Source organism: Haliaeetus albicilla, chromosome 13 (genome assembly GCF_947461875.1).
Source record: "Haliaeetus albicilla chromosome 13, bHalAlb1.1, whole genome shotgun sequence".
Lineage (NCBI taxonomy): Eukaryota > Metazoa > Chordata > Aves > Accipitriformes > Accipitridae > Haliaeetus > Haliaeetus albicilla.
The window spans coordinates 7,332,872-7,356,906 of NC_091495.1; the positions used below are offsets into that span (position 1 = coordinate 7,332,872).

Consider the following 24,035-nt stretch of genomic DNA (forward strand, 5'->3'; position numbering starts at 1 on the left):
AGAAGGACAGCGGTAACCACACACCGCTGCTTTTTTTGCCCTTTTTCTTTCGGAGAGGGGATGTTTTTACCACGTTTCAGCCCCGTTGGGTGCATGGCTGGGGGGAACACGGGCAGTTTTTCAGTCAATGGAGGAGCACTCGCGGTCTCGCCGCCTCAAACGCCGCCTCAGGCGGCGTTTGAGGCGGCGAGACCGCGAGTGCTCCATATACAAAACCCCCGTTTTTTGTTTACCGCCCGGCGGCGGGGCCTGTGTGGCGCAGGGTGGGGGGGGCGCGTTGCTGAGGCGATCCCCACCGCCGCGATGGCGACGGCGGCCCCTCATCCCCCACTCTCTCCCCCCTAGCTTCTCCTCCTCTCCGCACTCGCACCCGTTATCAGCCCCCCGACCCCGTCAGGGAACCGAACCACCGCGCTCAACCCCTCACCGGGGCGGGTAAAACGGCAGGCCTCAGGCGGCAGGACCGCGCCATCGGGCGGCAACCAATAGCGTGCGGCCACCCACGATTCAAACGGCGCGTTGTGGCCAATGGGCGCCGTTGGCGGGCGGGAAGGGGCGGGGTGAGGGGGCGGACCGTTGCGCGGCTGTAACCGTCGCTCAGGGCCGGTTGTTCCCCTCAGCCGAGAAACGCCGCGCTCGGGCCCGGCTCCCGCCGCTCCGCGGAAGCGCCTCCTGCCCGGCCCGGTGGGGGCTGGCGCCAGGTAAGGGAATGGCGGCACCGGGGCAGGCGCTGGGCCGGGACAACCCCCGCCCTCCGCGGCCTTCCCGGGGGGGAAGCGCTCCGGCCAATCGCCGCCACCGCCTCTCTCCGCCCCCAAGCGCGGGCGTCGGGCCGCGGCCCCGCTCAGGTCTCTCTCTCTCCCGGTGGGCGGACGAGCGGCGCCGTTTTCCGCCGCCCGGACCGTTCGCTTGGGTCCGGGCGGTAAGGGGAGGGGGGGGGAATTGTGTGTCTTGGGCTTTCCCTCGCTTTGTTCGGGATGCCGCCGTTTCCCTCCGCAGCGCTCCCGCGACGCCGGGCCCGGCGCGGGGAAAGGCCGCGACCACCCGGTGTGGCGGGGGAGCGCCGTGGGAGACGCGTAGAGAGGCGGCCTGGCCTGGCGCGGCCCCTCCCTTCCCCCCACCCCCCGTACGGCGGAGGCCCCGCGCCAGGCCTGGGCCGGGAGTGCGGTCGGGGCGGGGCCGCGGAGCGGGGCCGAGGGGCCGGGCCTTCCCCCCTCCCCCGGCACGTGGGTCCCTTCCTGTCAACACCGCGCCTTCCGCGGCCTTCACCCCGCCGCCCTGCCGGGGGGGGGTTCAAGTTCCTGACGCTTTCCCTCCGCTTTCAGTGCTTCCGGTGAAAAGCCCTTTTAAAGGGAAAAAAACTCGTTTCTCTGCCTGAGGATCGAGAGTTGTGTTTGGTTGGTTTGGTTTTTTTTACCTTGAGGCTTTTTTGCGCTTGTTTTTGGCGGTGAAGCTAATTCGGCTGTTCAGTCGAGCCAAGCTTGAGCAGTGGTAGATGCCCCCACCATTATGGGTGTTAAAGAGCTAGAAATGTGGAATGAGTAATGGTGATCCTGAAAAGGTCCTGCACAGCTCGGTCTCTTTGGTGAATTTGGTAGTAATTTTTGTAATTTGGTAGTAATTTGGTAGAATTTCTGTGTAGGAACCTCTGTCTTGTTAGCCTTGACTGTCAGTGTTTTCTTTATTTTCTTGCATTTAGCTGGCTCTCTCCTCTGACATACACAACATTATCTACCAGTGGTGAGATGTCAGAATTAGTATATAGAAGAGGGATACGTATGAACTTAGCTCTTCCAAGAGGGAAAATTTTGTTTAGTGTTTTTTTTTAGAATTCATTTCTTAAAACTGTGCACCCAACTTCTGGTGATATGGTATGATCTTCTAGTGACTACAAGCTAGCAGTCTTTTTCTTCTGATTTTCTTGACAGGAGTGAAATATTTTTCCACATATCTAGTGAGAGGGTCGTCAAGAAAGACCAGAAATGGATGTATGGGGCAATATGTCTCTCTGCCATGTTTCTCTTTAATTGTTTTGCTGTTGGTTGAGTCAGCAGTAACTTTTCTTCTTGACCAACTTTTAAGCTCCAGGGAGTTTTGCATTAATTGTCTTGGCTTGGTATAGGATACAAAATGCTTTTCAGCCATTCCCTTAGTCTGGGTTACTAAAGGAAAGTCAGTGGTGCAGAAAACACAAATTTCTTATTGGGAGTAAGCGAATATACTTGCAATCGAGTATCTGTACAGTACAGGATTCATTGTATGAAATAATATTCTTTTGAGATCACTTGGATATATTTTGAAGCCCTGCGAATTAAAAAGTTGGCATAGGACTACTGTGAATATTAGGCTGATGCCAGCTGGTACCCTGAAAATTATCAGGGGTGTGTGTAGAGCTTGAAAGAGCAGTAAATTCAAAATATAATTTCTAAACTGTATTTTTTTTTAAAGGCTTCCTATCTTTATTTTTCTTGATGCCAGTAATGGTTTTTGTTATCTGAACAGATGAAGGCCGCCTTTAAAAGGTGTAGCTTTTTTGAAGTGGGATATATGTAATGAGGATCGCAAACCTCCCTCACATGAGGTGCAGGGGTGCAGAACAAGGTGGTAATTTTTGATAGGGTAGGAAGTAATATTTACTTTTTTAGTCTTTAATGTTCAATGTCGTTATTAAGCTTTAATATTTAAGGAAAAAATGGAAAAATAAGTAGGTCTTTCCATTAATAAGATTGTTCATTACTTTTGAATCACAGGATAATATTTACACTTGCTGAAATTTATTTATTTTTCTGGAATTTTGTGTCATTGATACCCACCTCAGGCTGAATTACATAGCATTGATTTAGCTTCAGGTCCTTCAACTCCTTTTTCCAACTTCTTAAAACTAACTTCAGCTCCTTTTGAGAACAAGGTTGGAGGATGGGAAGGTCCTTCTGCCTTTAAAAAGAATCAAATAATCAGGTTACCTTTTCTTTGGGCTGTCTTCATGTGTGCGTACAAAAATGCTGGGTTTTGAAGTTTGGCAGAAAATTGCATTTTATTATCCCTATGAAATTGTATCTGAATTTTGAAGTGGTTGTTATAAACTGTAAAAATCAGTTTACATATCATTAGTAACAACTTTGTGAAAAATTGTTTCCCTTTCTCAAAAAGGACTTAAACTCCAAAGATTCTGTTTTTCATAATTTTGTCCTAGGATCTGGCAGCTTTGTCCTGGTCAGGCTCTGAGTTTACAGATGATGCCTGAGGTGTTCCAGGTCAAGAGAAGAAACAGTTGGCTGGAGTGTAGGAAGTACAACAGCAAAGAGGAAATGAAGTTGTAGATCAGGTTATGACATCTGGTGAAAGCTATGACTGGAATTGGTGGAGGACCGGTGTTTAGACTAGTTATGGAAGAGGAGGAAGAAGCTGGAACTGTGCGAGAGACTGGGGAAAGAGCAGTAGTAGACATGGATCTTCTAAAGAACTGTCTCTTGGGTGAGAAAACTGGACAAGGAGACAGAGATGAGGATTGAGATCAGATCTTGAGCCCAGAGGTGGCGAAGAGGAACTGGAACTAGTTTGGTGAACAAGGGCAGAAAAGGCAGAAAACCCCCAAGGAATTAAAGGGGGGTAAGGAGAGAATGAAGAAGAATTTGAAATGAAAATACAGAAATTGTATTTCACGGAGTCATAAGAAACAAGGCTATGAACTTGAGGGGTTTAAACTGGCATAAACAAAGTCGGAGGAGTGGGAATTCAGCAAGAATAAGAAAGTAACAAAGAGACTGGGACAAGAAACACTAGGTAGAAGACAGATGAGCTTGGAAGAGTGTGTGCCTACAGGCATAGACTAGAACTCTGATAATTTTTCTAACTGGCAAATATCAGTGAAACCAAAGGATAAAACTTATTCTTTTTGCTCCTTCAAATATTGTACAGCGAAGGAGATGGCCAGATGTTTCTGTTTTGAAGCAATCAGGAATATTAGCAGTAAAATCCACATGAGGGAATTTTGCTGAGTTTTTGGTTTCTTCTTTGGCTTGGAGAGCTACACAGGTGTAAAATCTAACAGCAGCAGCAGCAGCTTCAGGAAATGCCAGAGTGAAAGTCGATTGAAAAGCCTCACTTAGCCCCATCCCCCAATGTGTTTATGAAGGTCTGTGATTGCATATTAACGGTATTTTTTGCCAAAGAATCTAACTTTTCACTGCAAGTTAGTTGATGTGTAATGAATGAGTATCTGTTGTGGTTTAACCCCAGCCAGCAACTAAGCACCACGCAGCCGCTTACTCACTGCCCCCCACATCCAGTGGGATGGGGGAGAAAATCAGGAAAAGAAGTAAAACTCCTGGGTTGAGATAAGAACGGTTTAATAGAACAGAAAAGAAGAAACTAATAATGATAATGATAACACTAATAAAATGACAACAGTAGTAATAAAAGGATTGAAATGTACAAATGATGCGCAGGGCAATTGCTCACCACCCGCCGACAGACACCCAGCCAGTCCCCGAGCGGCGATTCCCTGCCCCCCCCTTCCCAGTTCCTAAACTAGATGGGACGTCCCATGGTATGGAATACACTGTTGGCCAGTTTGGGTCAGGTGCCCTGGCTGGGCATGAGAAGCTGAAAAATCCTTGACTATAGTCTAAACACTACTGAGCAACAACTGAAAACATCAGTGTTATCAACATTCTTCACATACTGAACTCAAAACATAGCACTGTACCAGCTACTAGGAAGACAGTTAACTCTATCCCAGCTGAAACCAGGACAGTATCTAATTAAATACTTGTTTCCACCTCATTTTGTGTGGCTTCCCATCTTATTTATGACTAACAAGTTAAAATGCTTTGAAACAAAAACATTTGCTAGTTTGTTTGTCGTCCCGTCCCCCCCCATTCCAAGTTCCTATATTCATCATACAAATGGTGATGGTTCGTAAGTTAGTATGTATTTTACCTTAGACTTTTAAGATGCCCTCACTTTATATGTTGAGACCTGAGTCACAGAAGTTCAGGTTAAAAGTGCCTTCTGCTATGGAAACCTGTTTTCAGAAGGTAGTGACATAATACAAGGCACTTTTCAAAGAGTTATACAGGACTTTATATTTAAAAACATAACTTTCTTTAAGCTGCAGTTGTGGTTTTCCCAGCACACTGGTATAGTGGACCAAGGGTAGTGGTTTGGTGCAGACAGAGTGATAGAATTTAGTTTTTCAGGATATTGTGTGATTGCTCTGATGCCATACTTTGTTTTCCTGCAGGCTCCTGCAAAAGCAATTACGTGCCTTGTGCTAAATAGGTGGAAAAGAGAAAATACTCAACCCAGACAGGAGCCTAAATTCTGGTGTTTCCTACCTTTTGAGTGTTTGGCATAATAAATTGAAGAACGTGTGTAATGAGGCTGTGCGTATTGAATAGATTGTGGATGTTTTATTTTAGCGTTTAGAAATTACCACTTCAGTAATTTTTGTAGAAACACAGGAAAAGAGGGTTAGAGGACATCTAGATATCGTAATTTACTTTTTCCCCCTCTAGATCAACTGCATTATGTCATTTTGGTCAAAGATATGCTTTGCCTGGTTTTGATGGTCTCTGATGGTGGAGATAGTTGCATACTGGTCTAGATGTACTATGATATACAGTTAATACATTTGAACATTTTTTGGTAACATCTAACTTCAATCTTTGCTCTATTGTAAGACTACTTCTTTTGTCTACTATTAATTTGGAAAACAGATCATTGCTTTTTTTCTTATCGGGCAGCTTTTTGCCTATTTAAGGTGAAGACTTGTTTACTTTAAAGTTTCCCTCTTCCAGCCTAAATGATACAGAAAGAGAGTAGGGAAAAATTAAGCCTAATGTTTAGCTGTTGTATGTATTGATTTATTTCTTTTCTAGGGATTCCTTTTGGAAAATGCCAAACCGAAGGTTTGCTGATGGTGAGGTGGTGATGGGCCGTTGGCCAGGAAGTGTCCTGTACTATGAAGTACAAGTGACTAGTTATGATGATGTTTCTCATCTTTATACTGTGAAGTACAAAGATGGGACTGAACTTGCGTTGAAAGAAAGTGATATAAGGGTGAGTATACATCAGACAATTATCAGTATTTCTATGGAATTATATTGATTTTTGTGATGTAGATAAACATACAACTTATAATTGGACAGTTGCCTTGCAAATTTTCATTAACTGTCTTCAAGGAATTGGTGCTAAATAATAGCTCTTTCCTGTGTGACATGTCAAGTAGAAGTTCAGAATGCTGACCCTATGTTTAAAGAAGCGTGATTATTTCCAATATGTTGAAGAAACAGTGATACATTTGGAGGAGAACCAAGTCTGGTCACTCAGGGACTCTACAGCATGATTGTTCATTAAAAATTGGTTTTGGGTGGTTTATAAAGCTAGTAAACAGTGGGTTGATGCTAATTTGACTTTTTTCCACTTCTAAATAAGAAAATTCAAAAACAAATGCAAGCATGTAGTTAAGGATCACTGTAAATATAAGTAGTGCATACCCTTTAAGCACATGCTTAAAATGTCTGTGGATAGATTGTACTGGTTTAGGTCCCCAAAGGTTTCATAAGGTATTTTGCTCTGTTTGTGACAACTGGGGACTTTTGAAAAATGGTCATGTTGTATGTGTATGAGCACATTCCCTCCTCTTTACATATCTTTATTATTTTGTTTTCTGTTACTAAAAAAGGCCTTTAAAACTCCATGTACAAGTTTCAGTTTAAAATGTGATAATGCATGAGACAAAAAGCTATTTGAATGTTTGCTGTAATTGATTTTTAAGGCCTGCTCTGAAACCTGCAGAAGTTCAAAGGTAACTTGTGTGCCTTTATGTGAACTGTAGTTTCACTTTCTGGTGGTGGTGTACATGTCCTGTAACTGGCCTTTTCTTTTGGGACAAAATGTCTCTGCCTTGAGGTATACAGCTGTTTTCACTGCTTTAAGACTTTAACTTGTTTACTTCATGCTTGCAGGTTAGTAAACTCAAGCTGAGAAAATATGTCTCTTTGTCATAAAGCATTTGTGCCTTATAAAAGTTGTGTTGTGGAAATTTTACGTGGGAAAATTAGTATTGTAGACTTCACAGAGAAATAAAACTGAATACTTTTGGGGAAAACTTTATGAAATTAGTTATCACATCTAATTTAATGATTTAGCTGACGAGGTTTTTTAATGTTGATTTGAGCTGTGTTGCCTTAAACAGATCATTGCATCTTGATATGCCGAATGTATTAATAAAGCTAAGTAATTGAAATTATAGCCGTCTCTTAAGGCTTAATTAATTTACTTGCGCAAAGGCTTAAGAGGTTGGTACGCTTAAGGGCTTAGTGCTCACATTGATAGCTTACTACACCTGTATCGTGATTTCTGTAGCTTTGACAGGAATCATCAGCAGTTGGACTTTGGACAGGATTGTTTGGGTATTACTAGCAAAATGAGTATACTGTAGTTGCTCTTTCTTAACAGCCCCTGTACACCATCAGTAAAGGAAATAAGAGACAATTCTGTAGAAGTAAATGCCAGAGTCCTCCGCATCACAAAAAAAAAAAAAGTTTCTAAAATTGTTCTTTGGAACATCTAAGATAAGGTCTTGCTTTCTTCCCCTCTTTCTTTTAGTCACAATCATCATTCAAGCACAGGAAGAGCCAGTCCTCTTCAAGTTCTCCCTCCAGAAGGAGTACTAGCAGATCTCGATCTAGATCTCCTGGTCGGCCAGCAAAAGGCAGGCGTCGTTCTTCTTCCCAAAGTAGAGAACATAAAGATGACAAAAAGAAGACCATTCAGGAAACCATTCAGGAAACCAACTTAGCTCTACTGGTATTAGTTTTTTTGTTTGTTTGTTCTTTGTGTGGGGGTTTGTTGGATTTAAAAAAAAAAATTGCTATTTGCAACAGATTTGTTTTATGCATACTGGGTTTATTATTGTAAAAGCCAGCTGTAGTTCATGTTCCCTGAACAACATAATTAGCTGCAAAAGTGTATCTCAGAACTGCCTTTTTTTCTTTGAAAATAGGCTTTCTAGCTTGCCGAGTTGTGAGGAAATTCTTGAAGTGTAAACTTAAGTTCCACTTGAATTTGGCAGTACAGTGAAGTTCTCAGAATTCAAACACAAATTATTTAATATTTTAATATTGAAGTCATTGTTAGCCATATGCTCCCACTTGTGAAATGGGGCAAAGGAAGATAGCCTACTTTTAAGATGTATTGGGCAATACATAGCAGGTAGGTATTAGAATTTGAAATAAAATGAGTTCTGTTTTTATATACAGTTCATTAAAATAGTAAAGGAAAACGTGAAGCTTCTGTGGGAGAATTGCTGCAGAATTCAAGTGTAGAATATATATATATATATGGCCTTGCTCACTGATAATATTGCAGGACTGTTTTCATTATAAAAACTATCTTCTAAGGATTTGTAAGTTTATCAAATACCTGGTTTTTAGATGAAATTTATCATGTTTATTCTTGGCCTTTCTGTGAAGGTTATACTGAGTACTAGAAATAGTTCTGGTGTTCTGTAAGTGAAGAACAGTAGAGGTGATGTTTCTCCATTAAGAGGCAAACAGCATTTCTTCTGCCTCTTGTGCCGTTGGGATAGCTTCAGGTGATACTTGTCTGAGACAGAGTCCCTTGAATTGGAAATGCCTTCTGCTGATCTATTGAAAACAGATAGGTTTTAGTTTCAACTAAACTAAACCAGACCAATCTAAACTAAGTAGATAGGTTCAGTTTAGTAAATTGCTACTACTAAAAGCATTCTTTGGCACTGCAGTTGCTGTGGTTTTTGTTTTGCAGTGAACTACTTTGAGCTGTGTGACCCAGTGCATAGCAAGTGGAGCATATGTTCGTTTTAAGTAGTTTGTAGCCACACTTCACTTTGGACGAAAAGGTTAAAATATCTTTAGTGGTTTTTCTCCTGACTTCTAATTGAGGAGTAGGATTGATCTGTTGGTACGACTGGAACAACCTGGTCCTCTTCAACAAAGCTTAAGCTGAAATAAAACAGATGAGTCGTGTCTTCCCAGGGTTGTGTAAGCTACACTCATTCAAAGAATTTTTGTAAGAGAATTTATTTCTTAGAAAGATATTTAATGGAAAACCAAACTTTCAGTCCTGCAGAACAGTGTCTCATATAGGACACTGAAATCTCTGTTTTCCTAATAGACTTACTAAATAGACATGTATTTTGTACTTGGCAGTTCCAAATGATGAGTTAAAAATAACTTGGAAGCTGTATTCTCCCTTAATTTCACTGTTAATTAAAAAAAATTAGTAACCTTTTCCTTTTCTTAAGTGACTTTTCTTCCCTTGTTTGTGACCTGAAACTGTCCGTACTTTGGATATTGGATGCATTTGTTTTCCTGTGGAGAAAACTGGAGCAGTTGCAGTTAAAAAAAACCTATAGTGTTCTTAATTATTCATTATATACTTACACTTAATGCAGCTGTTATTTTCAGAAAGCTAAAACTATGTTTTTTCTTTTAACCAGAAACCGAGTGAGAATAACACCAGAAGGTACAATGGTGAACCTGACAGTACAGAAAGAAATGACACATCCTCCATAATCTTGGAGGTATGAACATTGTATTTACTCCTAGTTTTATGTCACATTCTAACTTTGCTTTCTCAGAAATCCCTAGAAAAGGGCAATACAATAATCAAGGAGAAATAGAATGCAACGTAAAACTTAGAGGTCAAATAAGTTTACTGTTCAGCTAATTTCAGGGGAGAGGGAGATGGAGTTGTCAGAAGGAAGATTACTAGAGCTGTGTAACATTAATTTTTCTTGTTTGTTTTTTTTCTATCAAACCCTCACTGGTTATTTGTGTTAATTCTCATGCTTTTACAGTGTGAATGTTTGGCCATAGAAAGTGATGATTTTTTTTGTTTTTGTTTTTTGTTTGTTTGTTTTTAGCCTAATCAGTTCTTTAGTCCTGATTGTTAGCTAATGCACAGAGTTATGGCAGAAAGAAAGGGAGGAGGGTGGGAATGTATGACCTGTACTGGAACTGCTGCTGATACGTAATGATGGCCGAAGTGATCACAATGAAACTGGTTTTAGCAGTCTCTTCATATAAATGCATAAACTTAAGTACTGCATGGACGGAAACACATTGTATGTTGGTGTTTTATAGTAAATAATGTCCTCCTAAATAAAAAATATTGCAGTAAAATAAGGTAAAGTCACTGGGAATTTTTTTTAGTAAATTCTTTTTATTCATTAACAGCAAAAGTTGAAACCAGACCTGCAGATAGAGCGTGTGCTTGAACAATACAGCTTGCGTTCAAGAGAAGAAGAAAAGAAAAAAGAAGAGATATATTCAGAGAAAAAGATTTTTGAGACAATAAAAACAATTGAGAAAGCATCATCAAAAACAAAGGAGCTAGAGTTCGGTGGAAGAATCGGTATGTGTGCAAATTGTCTTAATAGTTGAAAATTATTACTCTTTTATGTTTTTTGCTTATTGACGATACTGTCATGTCAAGAACTGTTTTTTCCAATTTTTGGATACTTGTTGCAGAATCTGGTCATATGACAGCGCTTCATGTAGTCTGTACTGGTATTGGTGGCAGTCAAAGAACTGTTACTACACTTGGTTCTCTTGTGAAATATAGTGAAGATCTTGAGTCTTCCCTTGCACAGTGAGATTAAAATATTTCCAAATTAGATTTAAGAAGTAACTAGCAAAGTTTTTGTTTTTGTCGTGGTTTAACCCCAGCCAGCAACTAAGCACCACGCAGCTGCTCACTCACTTCCCCCCCACCCCCAAAGTGGGATGGGGGAGAGAATCAGGAAAAGAAGTAAAACTCATGGGTTGAGATGATAACGGTTTAATAGAACAGAAAAGAAGAAACTAGTAACGATAATGATACCACTAATAAAATGACAATAGTAATAATAAAAGGATTGGAATATACAAAACAAGTGATGCACAATGCAGTTGCTCACCACCTGCTGGTCGATGCCTAGCTAGTCCCTGAGCCACAATCCCCCCACCCCCATTCCCCCCAGTTTATATACTGGGCATGATGTCACATGGTATGGAATACCCTGTTGGCCAGTTTGGGTCAGCTGCCCTGGCTGTGTCACCTCCCAACTTCTTGTGCCCCTCCAGCCTTCTTGTTGTCTGGGCATCAGAAGCTGAAAAATCCTTGACTTTAGACTAAACATTACTTAGCAACAACTGAAAACATCAGTGTGTTACCAACATTCTTCTCATACCTAACTCAAAACATAGCACTGTACCAGCTACTAGGAAGACAATTAACTCTATCCCAGCTGAAACCAGGACAGTTTTCAAAACCTAGGTGCTTTGAACTCAACGGTAAAGTATTCTTCATACAGTTTTTTAACAGTTTTAAAGGGTAGCAGTGGGTGTTATCCTTCAGTTTGGTTATATAGCCCCATATGGGAGTGAGAAGTATGTCTCTATCCCATTACATGACTGGGCGATTGCTGCTGTCTTGCTTCAGGAATAGATAATGACAACCTCTTCTTTATTGCTAAAGTTAATATCTAGCTTTATTAGTGGGCTTGAAACTAGTTTTTTATTTTCTGTGTTTATCTTCTAATACAGCATGATGTCTCTTTACAGGGACCTTCATGCTGATATTTTTCCTGCCTGCTACTGTATTCTACTTGCTGTTGATGTGCAAACAAGATGACCCCAGTCTTGTGAACTTCCCCCCTCCTCTCCCAGCACTTGAAAGTCTTTGGGAGGCTAGGGTGTTTGGTGTTTTTCTTCTGTGGTTTTTCCTTCAAGCTCTGTTTTCGTTACTGCCAATTGGAAAGGTAAGCGGTCAGTAGCAATTGGGTCTTTACAGATAATTAATTTGTGCGTTAGGCTTGGAAGGTAGGGTATGTTCTTAATGCAGTTAAGTTAAAAGCAAATGAATTAGTTTTCCATATTAAGCTGGAATATGGCTACTGCAGATTTCTGTAAGCTTAAGATAACACAGTTCGTTAAGAATTTAACGGCTGTGCATTTCACAGTCTTACAGTAGAAAAGGCAGAAGGCCCTATAGGAGTTGAAATCAAAGCATGGATAAAATTTTCTTGGTAGAATTCTAGAAGAATTTCAGGAATCTGACTTTTAAATCGACAAAACTGTTTGATACTCAGTTTCTTATTGATACCCAGTGTTTTGGAATGTAATCTTCACTTAAAGGAAGCTATAAACCATTCTAGCCATATGTATATTGGGCAAATACTCTGTTTCCCTCTTTTTGTAACTTGAGGGATACTGGCAGATTCTGAAAGAACACTCTAATAAATAGATCATTCAGTCATGTTGTTCTATGGTTGGACTCAATGATCTTCAAGGTCCTTTCACCTAAATGATTCTATGGTTCTATTGCTATACATGCTTAGAATTATTGGAGCCATTCTGTTTTCCTGAGGCTGGTTAGGAAGAGATTTTTTTTTTTTTTAAGTTTTTATTTGAAACTGTTACCCTTTTTCTTTTCATATTGAAAGTATGCTTTTGAGAATAATGCATGATCTTCAGATTTGAATGTGTCCAGCTGGTTACCTTGATTCAGTGTCTTAGTGGCAGTGATGTGCTTGATTTCCCTCCCCTGCCAGTGTCCTTAGAAAGTACTTTGTTGAAACACTAGTATTTTATTCTTTGTAGGTTGTAGAAGGCCTGCCTCTTTCAAATGGAAGGAAACTGCAGTACCGGATAAATGGTAAGCACATTGCAGTTGCTTATTCTGAAACTTGATATCCCTATCTGATTTGCAGTGCTCAGTACCATGAGATACAAGTTATGAAAGATACACTCTATGGTCAAACTAGGTATCTGTTGTAAATCTTTCGTAAAATAGGATGAACCTCTTCTTCTTCGAAGAAGAAGGTTAGTAATGATCAGGAACTTGCCCCAAGAGCAAGACTTTACACTATACGGGGCACCTGGTCTGCATCCAGTTGTGACTGGTGACTTCTGTCCTTTTCCTTGCCTAATTGCTAAACAGGCAGTTGCCTATCGGAAGTGTTAGTAATGCTCATGTAACAAGGGTTGTTGTTCCAGATGTTCAGGAGTGATCTGAAGAGATCTAATCCCATGTGTCTAGATCATCTTGGGATGTCTCTGATTTACAGACTAATAACTAGTAGTGTGTTGTAATTGATTTAAGATGTTCTTATTCTTGCCTGGCAAAAAACAGTTCTGAGTCCTTATTCAGATCTGATTTCACTTCCTATGAATAAGGCAAGTTTCTCATCTAGGTTTAGAGTATGGTTTAATGTATTTCAGCAGTCCTGCTTTTTCAGGCTTAAATAGGAAGTGTACTTTGATGCCTTGCAGGTATTCCAGACTACCTGTTTGATTAATTAGTCAGTTCAAGGACACTGTCTCGTGGTAATGGAATTCAAATGTTATATTACAAAGTTGAGTGGAGTTTTGTCATAGTCTGGTAAGATGCACCATTTTAAAGTTGGAATAGGGCTGTAAATCGTAAGAGTGAACCGCATCCTACGGAAGTGAGTCATATTGAGGCTGCCTCCATAACTTTTTTGGTTCTGGACTTCTGTCTTTAGTAGGAGCATAGTCCTGCAATTTTTTTTCTGTATTCTGATAAAGGGAGGAAATAAGCTATGTGATTTGGATGGCTTAAAAAGGAAAAAATAAAAAGGAGGGGGGGGGGGGGGGGGAAGAAGCCATCTTCTTGCTGCTTGAAAGGCTAATTCTCAAAGCAACTTTGAAAGCCTTCTTGAGGAAAGGAAGACGACCAGTGACAGGACAAGAGGCAATGGACACAAACTGAAAACATCATTCCATTCTACATGATTTTATACTCTCAAAGTACAAAAGTTTTGTGTTCAAGTTTTGACTTGATAGTTATTTCAATACTTTAATTACTGCTATCTCTATTGAGGTATATATGAAGATAATAAAAAAAAGAAAATATGGTTATCTAAACTGTCCCACAGATAAGATTTTGTGATCTGCTATCATTATCCAGGAGTAGTGTCAGTGTCCATTTTTCCACTAAAAGCTGAAATTGGATTGTATGTTGTAAAAAAATGTAGGAGTGCTCAGAGTGTTACTGCCTCTTGTCCTTTTGAGGAGGAGTGCAGGAAATTTCAGGGCATAGATAGAATGTCCTAGGTACATTCCTGTGCCCCAGAAGTTTGAACCTCAGGAGGATGGGATGTGTAAGACGTTATTGGAATATAGACAAATCTTGGAAGAAGTAAAAATGCAGAAAGGCTGGACTGGGTAGGTTCTACTTAGAGTGATCTTTTATTTTGGCTAATATGTTTTTCTTCTCTATCCTTTAGGGTTTTATGCTTTTATTTTGACTGCTGCAGCTATTGGAACTTTATTATATTTTCAATTTGAACTTCATTATTTGTATGATCACTTCATGCAGTTTGCAGTGTCAGCTGCAGCTTTTTCTATGGTGTTGAGTATTTATCTGTATGTTCGGTCCCTGAAAGCACCTGAAGAAGAACTAGCACCAGGTGGAAATTCTGGTGAGTTATAACTATTTTGGATAATTTATTTCCAATTGTTTGGTACAGTTTTATTTTTATGAATTAAAGGCTAGATTTAGGGCTGGTTATTACAACACTGTGACTTTTACTTTCTGTCAATGTAAAATTCATGTTGCAAGTTAAATGGCAATTTCTTGTTCATGCTCAGATACTGTACAATGCTTAAAATCTTGGTTGGATTGTCTTGAATAGCTTACAGAAAATTATCTTGGCTGGTCTAGTCCCCTAGCAATGAGAGGACAGTTCCTTCCTTTCTGTTTTCAGCATTTGTCTAAGAGGCTTGTCTAGTTTGCTTCATAGTGCCCTTCCTGGTGGGCCTTTTCCTGAAACAGCTGGGAATGGAAAGAAAAACTGAAAATCTAGATGTTTTGGCAGTGGGAAGTCAGGTACAGAACTTGAAATTACGGTGTATTTCTAAACTTTTATTTTCCTGTGCACTTTTAAATCTATTAGCTGAATTGAGTTTTCAAAAGAAATTTTGATTCAGTCATGAGACTGCCTACCTAGAAAGTATCAGTTACATGTATATGGTTTTTATAGACTGAGAAGTCAATTAGCATTAAATATTGACCAAACTATTAAAAATGATCATAGGGTGACTAAGAAAGAAAATTTATGGACAGAATATTTAGTGTATTAAAATGAAGTATTCAGATATCCTCAGTTCCTTTGTCAGTGCAGCATGTATGTGTGTGAAGGGCAATAATAAATGATCATAAATTGTTTTTTCTTTGAAGAGTGCAGTTCTGGTCTCTGTAAGTGGCATAGTAGGATTCTGTAACTGTTCTGCAAAGTGCTTGTTATTTGCTAACTTGGTGCAGGATATCTTGAAGTCAAGGTATTGTATTTTCCTTCTGGTCCATCTCTTTCGATGGACAGGTAATTGTCACAGCTAAAGGAATTCTTGCTCCCAGAGAAGAGCAATGAAGTAGGAGAAGAAGTAGAATTAATTAATACCATAAGATCATGTTCACAGAAACTGTGATGTGAGCTTCAGGATAAGGCTGAAAATAAGGAACAAATGCCAAGGAGACATAAGCCTACAGTAACTTCTAAAGTGTTTAGTCCTCCTGATAAATAAAATATTTGGGTCTCTTATATTATAAGCCATGTGGGGTTTGCTTTGTATTTTGCATATACTCTCACATTTTTCTTGCCCATCGAAAGGCTTGTTTTTTTTTTTTTTTCCTATAATGAGAGAACTTTAGTAGAAAGTAGGAACTCCTTTATGGGGAGGAGTGTAGTGGCAGATAAAAGGAAGAGTACTGCTAACAAAGATTGTGTCTTATCTGCAGGGTATCTTGTGTATGATTTTTTTACTGGACATGAATTAAACCCTCGTATTGGCAGTTTTGACCTCAAATACTTTTGTGAATTGCGTCCAGGATTAATTGGCTGGGTGAGTCAGTAATCTTAGTTATTTTATTTGCTTAAATATTACACAAGTTGATTATTTTTTAATATAGATATAAAATTAGTATTAAGGATACAATATGTATTTATAAGCAGGAAAAAAGTACTTACAAACAGTTTTGTGTTGCCAGATTTTTAATGACCATTTTCGTTCACTTTAGGAAAATTTCTACATTCTAGCTTCTTTGCTTTGTGGGAAATGAAAACCTTTCTTAAAGTATTCATATGTTGAGGTTATACAGCTTCAGAAATGTAGTTAGTTGTAAAACTGTGTCTTGTGAAATAGGTTATTTTTAAAACTTAAACGTTGGTCAAAAACATCTGTATTAAAATGTCTGATAGTGTAATAGAGAAGACCACTTTCTTTTACAAGGAAAATTGGTAATAAAATATTTTCTAAACTAGGTTGTTATAAACTTGGCAATGCTTTTGGCTGAGATGAAGATACACAATCAAAGTATGCCATCTCTGTCAATGATACTTGTGAACAGCTTTCAGCTTCTGTATGTGGTGGATGCTCTTTGGAATGAGGTAAATGGCAATCATATTACACTGTTACCATTTCCAATTACAATGTTAAATGAATGAAGCTTTGTAAATTCTAAATTCCTTTCTTCTTGTTGCTAGGAAGCTATTTTGACTACAATGGATATTACCCATGATGGATTTGGATTCATGCTAGCATTTGGAGATTTGGTGTGGGTTCCGTTTGTCTACAGTCTGCAGGCTTTCTATTTAGTTGGTCATCCTACTGTGATTTCTTGGCCTGTTGCTGCTGCAATTACTATTCTGAACTGTAAGTTATAGTAAATGTTATTGTTACTGGTAGTAACAACATAGCACTGATTTTGTTTCTTTGAGTTGTGAGGTGAAGCTTTAGCTAAGATGCAGTGATCGTATTTTCTGTATTACCACAGCTGGTGGAAGCATGTGTCTGACTACTGTTTAATACAGAGAATATAATAAATTTGCATTTTATTAAATGAAGGATAAATGAGACTCTGGACACCCAATCGTTCTGTTGAGAGGCGTCTTTAGATGGATTCTGTCTGGAGTTGCAGAAGTGACTTAAAACATTTTGAATGAAGTGTAGCAGATGCCTTTTGAAGTCAGTCTGAGTGACTGTGAGTGGCTCTTACAAAAAAAAAAAAAAGCAGTCAATAGCTTGTTGGCTATGCTTTACTGAACCTAGGGAAAAAGAGGTTTTGTTGTTTAACAATTTGCATCTCCTTCCCTGATGCCCATAGTTATATACTCATGTCAACAGAAAACATCTCCTTTTTTCTAGCGGAGTGCTTTGAGAAACGATCTTGCATCTTTAGGGGACCTTAAGTTTGCACCAATATGGATGGCCTTGTAGTTTGTCCCTTTTATCTAAGTAGTAAACCTAAAAGAAAAAGTTTTTTGTAGACATGACAAAGAATTTAAACACTTGGAAAGAATATGAAGGCGTACAACTTGGTATGTGCAATCCTCAGAAATATAGCATATCTTTTTCATGTTTGGTTAATATTTTTTCTTGGTTTTTTTTTTTTTTTTTAAATCTTTATTTGAAGTAGGTTGTGATCATGTTTTTTCAATACAGCCTTGGAAAAAGCAAATTTAAGCTGCCTTGTGAAAATGTTGGGGGAAATGAGTTTCAAAACCAGATAATAATTCATTGTCTGGTTCTTTTAATATTGTGAACTTGTAAATAGTTGGTTGGTTTATGGAGTGTAGGCACTGTACTAAAATACTGGGCTGCTAATAGAGCTATAATCTTATAAACTGCAGCACATCGCCTTATATGAATTTCAAACTCAATGTTACATTAATAAACTAGAAGTCAGATATAAATGTAAAAGTAGATGTGAAAACAAAGCTTCTCCAAGATCTTAAACGTTAGTCAGCAGTGTGTAAGAGCATGTGGAACACAGGTTTCCAGTAGTATTTCTATCTTGTTAGAGCTCTGAGAAACGGAGGATATCACTTACATCTCTGAGGAAAAGACTTCAATGTCGTAAGAGTGGTAGAGAGAATGTGAGTTCTTTTGTTGAAAGAAAGAATACTGGAAAATACTGAAAATGCAAAATAAATAATATTTATTTTCAGTTATTGGGTATTACATATTCCGAAGTGCGAATTCTCAGAAAAATAATTTCCGAAGGAATCCATCAGATCCCAAATTGGCCTGTAAGTGCATTTTTTTACTTGTTCGATTGCTGTACAATGTCTCTTTGTACTATTTAAGTACACATTTCAATTGTATTGACTACAATACTGTATTCACAGATCTGAAATTTATACCCACTGCAACTGGAAAAGGGCTTCTTGTCACGGGTTGGTGGGGTTTTGTTCGTCACCCTAATTATCTCGGTGACATTATCATGGCTCTAGCATGGTCCCTACCCTGTGGTAAGTACCTGAAACTAAAGTGATTTTACCAAAAATGCTTGTATGTTTTGTCATCTGACCGGGTTTGAAATGCAAAGTGAAAATTATTTGAGATACTAAAACCTGTAATTAATTGAATGGCAAACTTCTGTGTTGTAAGCTTAATGCGACACTATTTTCTCTTACATCTTATTATTTATATCTTACTATAGATTTGATATACTATAGATTTGACTCTTCTTTCTGACACTTTTATCATTCAGTAACCATGGGGCTTGCTTGCTAATAAGTTGTTCCTTACATTTTTCAGGCTAGTGGCTGTGCTATATAGTGTTTTCAAAGGGAGTTCCCAAAAAGTGGAAGTTTGCATGGAGACAAGGGCTACCACATATAGGGATGGACTTTAAGCAAAATACATCTGGTGGAAAAAAAAAATCATCAAAACAGAAAGGAGTGGAATTCTGTTTCAGAGTTTTTGTTAATGAATACTTCCTAGTTTTCATGAAGTTTACACTTGGAGGAAATTAGGGAGCCTTTTGTCCACTGGGGTTTTGTAGCCGTGATTCTTTGCAAGAGCTTAGAAAGAGCAGTGAGAATTTCAGAAAATACATCTGATCATGGTAGTCCTGCCCCTTCTCATTCAAGTCTGAAAAATGGCTTTGGGCTTTTCCCATGCCTGAAGGAGCTTGTCTTCTATAAAAGCACAGAAATGAGCATGACAGATGTTCTTCTGAGGCCAAGCTACTCCACACCCCATGGCACAGTCTGGCTTTTGCAGACTGGGACACAGGGAGTTTTGGTAGAGTGGGACTTTGTCACCAAGTGCTTAATGCCCTGACCAGGAGCATCAGCTGAGAGAGGGTTTTTTAATTTTATTTTGGATTTTAATTGAAAGTAGACAATACTAGATTAGCTTATTCACTTGTGGACAATATCCTGGAAGACACTTCACCCCATGAAAATGAGGGACTTGAATCCTCTGTCAGCATCGTAATGGCAGAAGTGGAAGTGTTGCTGTAACTGGGCAGGGGACAGGTGGTGAGGATGGGTGAGAGGTGATCATAGAATAGTTTGGGTTGGAAGGGACCTTTAAAGGTCATCTAGTCCAACCCTCCTGCAAGGAGCAGGGCCTTCTTCAGCTAGGTCAGGTTGCTCAGAGCCCCGTCCAACCTGACCTTGAATGTTTCCAGGGATGGGGCATGTACCACCTCTCTGGGCAACCTGTTCCAGTGTCTCACCACCCTCATCGTAAAAAGCTTCTTATATCTAGGCTGAATCTACCCTCTTTTAGTTTAAAAACATTACCCCTTGTCCTATCACTACAGGCCCTATTAAAAATTCTGTCCCCATCTTTTTTACAAGCCCCCTTTAAGTACTGAAAGGCTGCAATAAGGTTTCCCCGGAGCCTTCTCTTCTCTAGGCTGAACAATCCCAACTCTCTCAGCCTTTCCTCATAGGAGAGGTGTTCCATCCCTCTGATCATTTTTGTGTCCCTCCTCTGGACCTGCTCCAACAGGTCCGTGTCTTTCCTGTGCTGAGGACCACAGAGCTGAACGCAGTACTGCAGGTGGGGTCTCACCAGGGTGGAGGAGAGGGGCAGAACCCCCTCCCTCAACCTGCTGGCCACGCTGCTTTTGATGCAGCCCAGGATACAGCTGGCCTTCTGGGCTCTGAGCACACATTGCTGGCTCATGTCCAGCTTTTCATCCACAAGTCAAGTAGTGTGCTCTCAGCAAAGCTAGAGTTACCATCTACAGCCAAAATAGGAAAAAAACTTACGGGGCTTGTGTGGGGCAACTCAGTGCTGCAGAATTTTAACTATTTCTCTGGTTTTGATAGCTAAAAAACATAAAATATGTGCCAGCTTTGCATGTGTTGAGAGTGAGGTTGGTAGATTTTGAGACTGAATTTTAAGGATTTTTTTTTTTGTGGGTCTCTTCCTATCTGCATGTAATGTCACAGAATTTTTGCACTCTCCTGTTGAGTATTTGATGCTTTACAATACGAGTATAAGATGCTTTAGTCCATAACAAGTATATGTCACCAGCTTAGTACGTGTTGCTAATAGCTAACTTTTCTGGATTTTTTTTTTGTTGTTGTTGCTGTATCTAAAGTGACTTTTGCACTTTGTTCTACAGGTTTTAATCACATTTTACCATATTTCTACGTGATATATTTCATCTGCTTGCTTATTCATCGAGAAGCTCGGGATGAACATCATTGTAAGCAAAAATACGGCTTGGCATGGGAAAGGTATTGTCAGCGTGTACCATACCGCATATTTCCTTACATCTACTAGAGTGCTCCAGATGCCTGATTTGCAAATTACTTCTAAAGTTAGTTTCTTTGCAAATAAAAATATACCTCTTACCTTTGCACTTTGTCTATTTGTTATTTAGGCTTTTTTAAAAAAAAAAAAAAGTGACCAAACAGTGGAGTGCATCAACAGGTATTTACAACTAATCTTAAATGTGTGAGTTACATGAACTGACTGTGACTTCAATTTTTTAAAAGATTGTGAATTTTAAAAAGTCTTGGAGCCCTAATTTTTCAAGTTAAATTTTACCTAGAATCCTGAGTTTACATTTTTTTAATTGCTTTTAATTAAGCACTGTGATGTAAAGTATATTTTCTTAATACAATAAATACAGAAATTCCATCTAGTTCATTTTTTGGTGTTACTTGTACCATCTAACTTCAGATGTCTGACTTAGTTGCCTGCATTGGAAGAGCAACAGGGTCTTTTTGGTCAGTGGAGCTGGAAGCAGAGGATTTGATCCACATGAGGGGCCCGTGCTGCTGGCAGTGCTGCCCTGCAGCCCTGGGCCCAGAGCTGCCATGGCTCAGCTGGGTGGTTGTCCCCCTCCTGACTTTTCATTAATGGGATTTTTTTTTTTTTTTTTTGGTCAGGGAGGCTCAGATGGCCCCTCCTGCCCTGCGCCTGCAGGATGGATGAAGGGATGGGATTGGGAGGAGAAGTGAAGGGGCACAGCTCTCCCCTCCCATCCCATTCCATCCTCCCATTCTTGAGGCAGTTTCAGCATGAACCAAGGGGGACTCTGAGCTGCTGTCTGGCAGTGCCTCTGACCCTTGAGAGAAGGCACGCTTCTGGCTCAGACTCCTGAAGGTAGATGATACAAACACTTGTTTCAGCTGTGGGCAGAGCTGTGGAAGTGAGCAGTGAACCCTAATCCTGCATCTGGCATTGAACACAGGGTAGCAAAAGGTGCAGTGTATGCATATTTGACAGAAAAGAATAAAATGACCAGAGTTGGCTTATTCTGATCTTTGTAAATTATATCTTAATGTACCATAGCATTTACCAAGTGTGTATAATAAAGCCTCCGTGTTTTTGCTGTACAGTGTTTGGATTTGAAAATGCAATAGCTTTTTTAGAAACAGGAGACATCAGTAACTAAATCCATTTCCAGTAATTTTTTTTTAAAATGTTCATTGAATAAAGGTTTTTGTAAATTAATGTATTAATTCTTGAAACAATTGAAGTGTTCATTTAAATATTTGTATTGACAGATATGCTATGAAAATATAGGAAATGCTCCTCAATCCAAAGTTGGGTTTTTTGTTTTTGTTTTTTTTAATTTGGCATTGCTACCTCATATATAGGTTTTGCCTTTTGTACTGTTGCAGACAGAGAAAATAGCTATTTTTTTGCTATTGCTATTTAAAACAACGTTTTTTACATGAGCCTGTGGTTAAACTCAACCACTTTCTAATATATTTTTGTATATATTTGACTTTTTAACTAATGTATGTGTTCTAGTCACTAGTTGTGTTCTTCATCTAACTGGCTGTAAATCAGATGCCCTTGCAGCATTTACTTAATAAGTAGAATAATTTTATATTTTACTGAAACAATCTTGCATTAATTAACTAGCTTTTATTCTGTTATCACAACTGAGAGCTTTTCACATACTTCATACGTGAGGTTTATAGCACAAACTGTCCAAAAAAAGCTTATTAGAATCCTAAGTATAGTGCAGGTACCTCTACACTTGCTTGCAGGAAGGTTCCTAATAAATCGGAATGTTGCTATTATTATCAGTTATTTTCAGTTCTTTTAAAATGTTGATGTAATTGAAATCTAGCATGTGACTTTTTTTTTTAATAAAAGAACCCTCTATTTTGTACACAGGCATTTTTTACAGATAATTGTACATTTGAAGTGTATATAATGTAGCTTGATTGTGACTGTCTCCTCTGAAAATCTGTATGTTGGCGTTGTAAGGAAAATGTTTTAAGACAAGTACTTTGATTCCTGGAAGGAAATAGCAGTGCCTGTAACAACACTGAAGAGCATTTACTCCTGTGAAGTAGCAGATTAAACTGGGATACTTTTTTTTCATTGGTTGCTCAATGGACTAGTGGGAAATGGAGCAATCATTTAACTGTGCCAGTTTGCAGCTGGTGTTTTAAAATGTACTGAAGGGGAGGACAGTTTAACTCCTCAGCCTGTAAACTAGGAGATGCTACTACCATCCCAGTTTTATCTGTTGCCACGCAAAGTTGTTAAAATGCAATTCAGAGCTCTTGTCTTTCAGAAATAGATCTTGACCAGTGATAACTTCAGTTTATTTACATGCTGAGTTTTATGTGAATTTGATTTTGAAGTAATTGTTTTTAATACAAACAAGCCTATAAACTAAAATAAAGCTTTTGCTTAAAATTAAGTAGTGCTTTTTTTTTTTTTCCCAATTCATGGTGGTGTCTAAAAAAAAAAAAAGACAGACATTGATTTATCTTAAGATGTGAGTTTGCTGAAGTTCCTTTTGTATCTGTGGTTGTGGGTTGAGTGTTAAAAGCTCATGTATGCTGCTTCTCTTAGCCTGTCTGGGAATTTTAAGGAAAGGAGGTCTCTCCGTTTAAAAGGAGATCTCCACTTCTCCCTTTTCTTCTGCTTCTTTTTATGCAAAAGTTTACAGATGCACCATCAGCCTGAGAGCACGTTTGTTCTTTGAATCAGCTCTGTTTGTCAGCTACTTTTCTCATTGACCTGGGCTGAAGAAGATCAAAGTCCAGGGAAATAGGTGGCATGGCAGGGGAAGGAAAAGCAGGCTCAAAACCTTAGTGGCTAGTAACTTAAGTTATTATTAAGTTAGGAAATAGTGATTGTCTTTACTGGAAAAGATGGTGGCTTTGGAGAAATGAAATACTCATCATTAAACGTGTCTGAGAATTGTCAGTCACAGAGCTGGCACAGCAGGGCACCTGCTTTTGTGACTCTGTAACAGGGGTCAATCCACCACACGAGCAAGGACAAAGTCAAAGTGAATTGGTAAGCCTGGAGGTGATGGTACCCTGGGCCTTTAGGGAGCCCAGTGAAGTGGGGCAAGGCTAATGCATTACCTTTCTTTGTTCCTCCATTCTGTTGATCCAAAAATAAAATTAATGTTAACTGTAAGAAGACAGAATTAACACTTGTTTTGCCTGTATTATGTTGTATTTTCCCCCACAGCTTCTCTTAGGAGTCAAAACCAAACAACAATTTCACGTAATTGTGGGATACAGCCTCAGGAGTACTGCACAGGTAATAAATTTTGTGCTGATTTGATGTACTGTGAACAAGACTCTAGCGGAAATATGATACGTGACTAAAGAAATAGTAATGATAAATTTGCCTACAGAAGGTTACTTAGTACAGGTAATAAAAACATTACATTTACAATAGCTCATTAAAACCTTACCAGAAGCACAGCTCTTACCTTTAGCAGAGTGAAAGCTGTTTCAGGGAGTG

General features: G+C 39.3%; 1 protein-coding gene across 3 annotated transcripts; it reads left to right on the forward strand.

Annotated features, from left to right (window-relative positions):
* Window positions 1-563: 563 nt before the first annotated feature.
* On the forward strand, window positions 564-22,971 carry LBR (lamin B receptor). Of its 3 annotated transcripts, none has more exons than XM_069800052.1 (14): window positions 564-701; window positions 5,883-6,063; window positions 7,615-7,815; window positions 9,488-9,571; window positions 10,227-10,404; window positions 11,595-11,791; window positions 12,633-12,687; window positions 14,282-14,476; window positions 15,793-15,896; window positions 16,316-16,441; window positions 16,538-16,706; window positions 18,002-18,082; window positions 18,182-18,304; window positions 20,422-22,971. In XM_069800052.1, exons 2-14 carry the CDS (start codon window positions 5,899-5,901, stop codon window positions 20,580-20,582), a joined length of 1,839 nt encoding a protein of 612 aa, XP_069656153.1. In that variant the 5' UTR covers window positions 564-701; window positions 5,883-5,898; the 3' UTR covers window positions 20,583-22,971. The 3 variants fall into 3 exon arrangements, with proteins under 3 accessions (XP_069656153.1, XP_069656154.1, XP_069656155.1); XM_069800053.1 differs by having other exon boundaries at window positions 7,615-7,807; window positions 9,492-9,571; XM_069800054.1 differs by lacking the exon at window positions 564-701 and adding an exon at window positions 809-922.
* The last annotated feature ends 1,064 nt before the right edge of the window (window positions 22,972-24,035 follow it).